Source organism: Trichechus manatus, unplaced genomic scaffold (assembly GCF_000243295.1).
Source record: "Trichechus manatus latirostris isolate Lorelei unplaced genomic scaffold, TriManLat1.0 scaffold00265, whole genome shotgun sequence".
Classification (NCBI taxonomy): Eukaryota; Metazoa; Chordata; class Mammalia; order Sirenia; family Trichechidae; genus Trichechus; species Trichechus manatus.
The window spans coordinates 70777-77827 of record NW_004444201.1 but is presented as its reverse complement, the minus strand read 5'-3'; the positions used below and the strand labels follow the sequence as shown (position 1 = coordinate 77827).

Here is a 7051-nt window from a genome sequence, read left to right as displayed (position 1 = left end):
ATGTTGCCAGGTCCTGTGCCGTCCTCTCGATCATTGGTATGTTGGTGACCTTACGTGTAACAGAACGAAATGTTGCCAGGTCCTGTGCCGTCCTCATGATCATTGGTATGTTTGAGCCCATTGTTGCAGCTATTGTTGTCAATCCACCTTATTGCAGGTTTCCCTCGTTTTTGCTGACCCTGTACTTCACCAAACATGATGTTTTTTCCTACCAGTTGGTCTTTCTTGATAACATGTCCAAAGTAAGCAAGACAAAGTCTTACCATCCTCCCTTCTAAGAAGCATTCTGGCTGTACTTCTTCCAAGACAGATTTTTTCATTTTTTTGGTGTTCAGGGTAGACTAAATACTCTTTACCAACACAATTCAAACGTGTCAATTCTTCTTGGGATCTTCCTTTTTCATTGTCTAGCTTTCACATGCATATGAAGCAACTGAAAAGACCACGGCTTGGGTCAGATGCACCTTAGCCATCAAAGTGACATCTTTGCTTTTTATAAAACTTTAGAGGTCTTTTGCAGCAAATCTGCCCAATGCAATGTATTGCTTGCTTTCTTGACTGCTGCCTACCAGGGCATTGACTGTTGATCCAAGTAGGACGAAATCTTTGACAAGTTCAATTTCTTAGACGTGTATCATGATGTCGTTTATCAGACCAGTTGTGAAGATTTTTGTTTTCTTTACATTCGAGTGTAATCCATACTGAAGGCTCTGAACTTCATCAGTAATTGCACCAAGTCATCTTCATTTTTAACAACTAAGACTGTGCCATCTGCTTATCAGTCTTCCTCCAATCAAGACTGCCACATTCTTCTTCATATAGTCTAGCTTCTCAGATTATGTGTTCAGCATACAGACTAAACAAGTAAAGGGAAAGGATACAAACCTGTTGCACACCTTTTCAATTCTGAACCACCGGTATCACCTTTTCTATTCGAATGACTGTCTCCTAATCCGTGTATAGGTTCTGCATGAATGCAATGTTCTGGAATTTCCATTCTTCATGTTATCCATAATTTGTTATAATCCACACAATCAAATGCCTTCATGTAGTCAATAAACACAGGCAAACATTTTTCTGGTATTCTCTAGCCAAGACTCATCTGACATCAGCAATGATATTCCTCACTCACGTTCTCTTCTGAATCCAGCTTGAACTTCTGACAGCTCCCTGCTGACAGACAGCTGCAGCTGTTTTTGAATTATCTTCAGGAAAATTTTGCTAGCATGTGATATTAACAATATTGTCCAATAATTTCTGCATTCCATTTGATCGCCTTTCTTTGGAACAGACACAAATGCGGCTCTCTTTCAGTCAGCTGGCCAGGTAGCTACCTTGCTATAAATGAGTAAGCGCTTCCAACCTTGCATGCATCTGTTGAAGCTGTTAACTAAATGTGCCGACCATGGTCACGCTAGCCTGTCTAGGCCTGTCGAGTCCTTCAGAGGAGCATACCTGGCAAATCTAGTCAGAACAAGGTATGCATGAAGCATTGGTGGTTCAGTGGGAGAATTCTCGCCTCCCATGAGGGAGACCTGGGTTCTATTCCCAGTCAATGACCTCACGCGCAGCCACCATTAGTCTGTCAGTTTGTTGTACCACGGTGGCTTGCATTTTGCTATGATGCTACTTCAGTGGAGCTTCCAGAAGAAGGCAGACTAGGAAGCAACGCCTGGAGATCTACTTCTGAAAATCAGCCAATCAAAACCCAATGGACCACAATGTTACATCTGCAACTGATCACGGGGATGGCACAAGCCCAGGCAGTGTTCCGTTCCATTGTGCATGGAGTCACCATGAGTCAGAGCCAACTCAATGGCAACTAATAACTACACCATTATTATCTCTAGGAACCTACCTTTTCTACAACCAACTTAGTAAAAGCATAAAAGAGATGATATGAAATAACAATATTACCTTAACATTTACCAGTCACAAAAACAACAGAGACATGCGTGGCCCCCAGACAACAATACCTGCTATGTCAGCTCTGTGGCCACACCCTCCTACCTGACACGATTGTGACTGGGCCTCTGATGTCAGTCAACTTCTGCCTGGTGAAGTTCCGAATGAGGCACTGTATCAAAGTGCTCTTCCCAACTTTTGGAGGCCCCATGACCACCACCACTATGGGTGGGGGCTCTAGTGGAGTTCGATCAACCACTGGAATGTGATGTTTTTTTGTCTTCAAATCCTGAGTCCTATTTGCAAAAAAAAAAAGAGAGAGAGAGAGAGAGGGAGGTCAAGGGAGAAAGGAGGAGGAGGAGGGAGAGAGAGAGGGGTAAATTCACTTTCAAATCATAAAAGGCATCAACCATTTTAAATAGAGCAAAGCAGACAATATATGGAAATAAGTAACTTGCTGATTGTTAACTTGTTAACTTCTGGCCCCAATCCAAATAATGCTTTTTCAGTAATGATGTAACAAGATAACTTCAATAGTACAGAGGGTTGAAAACTATAACCACCTTAAAATGGATTCATTTATACACTGACAGGAATACATTTAAAAGAAAACAAAAGGCAAACACTGAGGCAGAATACCATAAGAGCAGAGGAGTTCAGTATGGCTCTCCTACTTACCGGCTGAAGTCCCTGAGTGTGCAAATGGTTAACTCACTCAGCTGCTAACTGAAGGTGGAGGCTTGAGTTTATAGAGGCTCCTGGGAGAAAGGCCTGGCTTCTGTTTCCAAAAAATCAGCCACGGAAAACCCTATGGAACACAGTTCTACTCTAACACACACAGGGTTGTCTTGAGTCTGAGTCGACTTCACGGCAACTGTTATCCTTTTTTTTTTTTTTTTACTTACTGGTTATGTGATTGGGGGTGACTTGCTTTCTGAGCCTCAGTATAAAATGAGGACAACAATAATCCCTACACTCTTAAGACTGTTTGGAGGATTGAATTCAGTAATTTTTAAAGTACACTGCCTGCCATACACTAAGGACTCACTAAATAAAGCTATTTGATACCACATATTACAATTGTATGAAACATACTAGAAAAAAGCAAGCACACTTGTTACCAGAGAAATTAGAAAGTTTAGCAACAAACAAATTCTAAAAGGAAAAACTCTAAGCTTTTCTAGTGGGGCAAAAAAAAAATCCGTGTCCAATCTGGAAGCAAGGCAGCTTCCACAGGAAAGGCTTTGCACATTTTATTAAACAGTATACAACACTCATCTCCATACCCTTTGGAGCTGGACTGGGCAACTTCTAATTCCAATGTTACATGAGCTCATGAATCCAAAGGTCATCTGTGAAAGGCTCCTACCGTTTTGTAGGAATAAATGGGCAGAACCACCAGACTCTCGCTAAAGGTACCTGTGAAAGGATCGAGCCATCCGCACAGCAGACTGGACTGCAAAAGCTCTGGGGTTTCTCTTCCGGGCATCCTCCTCATCTCCAAGCTGGAGATCCTGCAGATGCCTTTTTTTTTTCTTCTCAGCTTTGGGTCCACTGTTTTTCTTTCTGTGCTTCTTCTGGTCCTTAGTCTCCATAGTAGCTTTTTACCAGTTCACAAACAGTTCTAACCTACTCCGGATGGGTGAAGGTAGAAAAGTAGGGGAAACATTTAGCAATCCAGCCAACAAAAGGGAAAAACAGTGATTTTTTTCTTTATGAAAAGATTATGCATTTGTTCACCCATCAGGGCTAAAAACTGCTTAATGTCATCCCCAATTTCACTTCTTTCTATTATGCTATAAAACAGATTATTAGTTATCTCAAGTGCCTAGGTCCAAAAAAAAAAAAACCAAACCTGTGGCCGTCGAGTTGAGTTCAACTCATAGCGACCCTAGTGTCTAGGTCAGCACTGTCCATTTCTACAATAGAAATATTCAGTCTGCACTTTTCAATACAAAATGCTTGAGAAATTAAGATGTAGTTAGTGAAACTGAGAAACTGAATTTATTATTTTATTTAATTTTAATAATTTAATTCTAAATTTAAGCACCCACCTGTGGCTCGTGGCTACCATATTGGACATCAAGCCCAGATATCAACTAGATTAAGCAGTTTCCTACCTTAAACTATTTTTCAAAATTTACTAAAAAAAATTAAAAAATGTTAATGATCCTCCAGCATGACGCATCCCTGGGTGGCGCAAATGGTTTGCACTTGACTACTAACCTAAAGGTTAGCAGCTTGAACCCAACCAGGGACATCACAGAAGAAAGTCTCAGCAATCTGCTTCCTTAAAGATTACAGCCAAGACATGAATCAAAAAAACAGAAAATAAATGTTGGAGAGGCTGTGGGGAGACTGGAACTCTTATGCACTGCTGGTGGGAATGCAAAATGGTACCACCGTTTTGGAAAATGATATGGCACTTCCTTAAAAAGCTAGAAATAGAAATAACATATGATCCAGCAATCCCACTCCTAGAAATACATCCTAGAGAAATAAGAGCTGTCACACAAATAGACATATGCACACCCATGTTCACTGCAGCATTGTTCACAACAGCAAAAAGATGGAAACAACCTAGGTGCCCATCAACAGATGAATAGATAAACAAATAAGGTAAATATAATGGAATACTACGCAAGGATAAAGAACAATGATGAATCTGTGAAGCATCTCACAGCATGGATGAATCTGGAGGGCATTACGCTAAGTGAAATGAGTTAATCACAGAAGGACAAACACTGTATGAGACCACTACTATAAAAACTCATGAAAAGGTTTATACACAAAAAGAAAATGATCTTTGATGGTTACGAGTGAGGGGAGGGGTGGGGATGGAAAAACACTAAATAGACAATATGTAAATGGTAACTATGGTGAAGAGTAAGACAGTACACAATACTGGAGAAGCCAGCATAACTTGTCCAAGGCAAAGTCATGGAAGCGCCACAAACACATCCAAACTCCTGATGGACCAAATTACTGGGCTGAGGACTGAGGGGACCATGGTCTCGGGGGACATCTAGCTCAACTGGCATAACATAGTTTATAAAGAAAATATTCTACATTCTACTTCAGTGAGTAGCGTCTGGGTTCTTAAAAGCTTGTGAGCAGCCATCTAAGATACTCCACTGGTCGATGGGCCACAAGCAGCACAGCATCCACCAGACTGAGTCCAGCACAACTAGATGCTACCCAGCTACCACCACAGACTGTTCTGACAGGGATCACAATAGAGGGTCCCAGACAGAGCTAGAGAAAAATGTAGAACAACATTCTTACTCACAAAAAAAAAAAAAAAAAAAAAAAAAAAAAAAAAAGACCAGACTTACTGGTCTAACAGAGACTGGAGAAACCCCAAGAGTATGGCCCCCAGGCACCCTTATAGTAATGAAGTCACTCCTGAGGTTCACCTTCAGCCAAAGATTAGAAAGGCCCATAAAAAAAATGAGACTAAAGGGGCACAGCAGCCCAGGGGCAAGAAGGAGAAGGCAGGAGGAGACAGGAAAGCTGGTAACGGGGAACACAAAGTCGAGAAGGGGAGAGTGTTGACATGTCATGGGAGTTGGCAACCAATGTCACAAAACAATATGTGTATTAATTGTTTAATGAGAAGCTAGTATGCTCTGTAAACCTTCATCTAAAGTACAATATAAATAAATAAATAAAAGATGATTTTAGAAACATTAAAAAAAAAGATTACAGCCAAGAAAACCCTATATAGGAGTTCTACTTTGTAACACATGGGATCATCATGAGTCAAAATCAACTCAAAGTCAACGAGTTATGACGTGCTAGGCACGGTACCAGGAGATACCTACAGATATGGCTTCACTGGTAGAGGAAATGCAAACTATAATCTCTTCTGTGCCAATCAGAAAGGGTCAGGTCAGAAGGCTGCATTGGGTGCAATCAGCGCACACTGGGGGTCAGAGATTTCTCACAGACACACAGAAACAGTCTTTACATCTCTGAGTAGGAGCTCTGATGGCGCAGTGGTAAAGTGATAAGGCTGCTAACCAAAAGGTCGATAGTCCAAATCCACCAGCTGCTCCTTGGAAACCCTATGGGGCAGTTCTACCCTATCCTATACAGTGGCTATGAGTGGGAATCGACCTGACAATAGTGGGTTTGGTTTTTTGTTTTTTACATCCCTGGGTATTGCAAAAAGATAATGTGTTTGGCTGCTAACAGAAAGGTTGGAGGTTGCGTCCACCCCGAAGCAACTTGGAAGAAAGGCATGGCGATCTACTTCTGAAAAAATCAGCCACTAAAAACCCTACTGAGCACAGTTCTACTCTGAAACACATAGGGTGGCCATGAGTCAGGGTCCACCCTAGGGCAACTAGTTTTTTACATCTTAGCATAATGTCAAGAAACACTGGCCCGGGAGGTAGGAAAACTGGGTTCTAGGAACGCTAATAAACTAGTCACTGGTGACGTTAAGACATTATTTTCTTCCCTATTGTATTTTGGTTCTGAACTCGTACTGGTGACTTTCTTAGTGGGAAAAGCACAATCTGAACCCACAAATCTGGCTCAGGTCTACCGTCACGTGCTCGGACTGCCCTCCCAAGAAGTGACCTCTCCCCGCCACCTCCCGTTCCCGTCTGGATTCAGCACAAATTCACTTCGCCAGTCGTCCAAGACCTCTGACCACTCCGGCATGAACGGAATGTGTATCAGTCCGAGCTACGAGCAGCTCCTCAGGAGGAAAGACTCAGCGGGAAGGCCGAAGGAGGATCTTAACCGGGTGTGCGACTCACCAATCCTCCTGGAGCCTCAGCCCCCAGGACCCGCCAACGCTGCCTTCCGCACGCCGAAGCCGTTACCTGGTTCACGACTGCTCCAACTCTTCAGGCACACATGGACACCGGCGGAAACGGAAATGCACCCTACGCTCTGCCTCTACCCCCCGGCGGGAAACAAGGAAGCCGAAGAAGGAGTCCGGGGGAGGGACGACTTTCAGGGGGAAGCCAAGAATAAAACCGGTGATTGGTTGAGGGTGGCCGCAAGCGACGCCTTCAAGGCACGTTCTACCCGGCGCCCGGGCTCGCCGGGTCAAGTCTCTGTTCTCAGCTGAGTTCTAGACGGAAGGGTCTGTAGAGTGGCGCCTGCCGCCGAACACTAAATGCCTCAGTCT

General features: G+C 43.0%; 1 protein-coding gene across 1 annotated transcript in view; it reads right to left on the bottom strand.

Annotated features, from left to right (window-relative positions):
• Positions 1 to 6800, bottom strand: part of BMS1 (BMS1 ribosome biogenesis factor) — an 81910-nt gene extending 75110 nt beyond the window's left edge. Inside the window, exons 1-3 of the mRNA XM_023724844.1 lie at positions 6675 to 6800; positions 3325 to 3534; positions 2011 to 2201 (exon numbers count right to left, since the gene is read on the bottom strand). Of these exons, the coding sequence (XP_023580612.1) occupies positions 2011 to 2201; positions 3325 to 3500 (367 nt within the window). The 5' untranslated portion in view covers positions 3501 to 3534; positions 6675 to 6800. The remainder of the gene's footprint in view (positions 1 to 2010; positions 2202 to 3324; positions 3535 to 6674) is intronic.
• Positions 6801 to 7051: the final 251 nt, after the last annotated feature.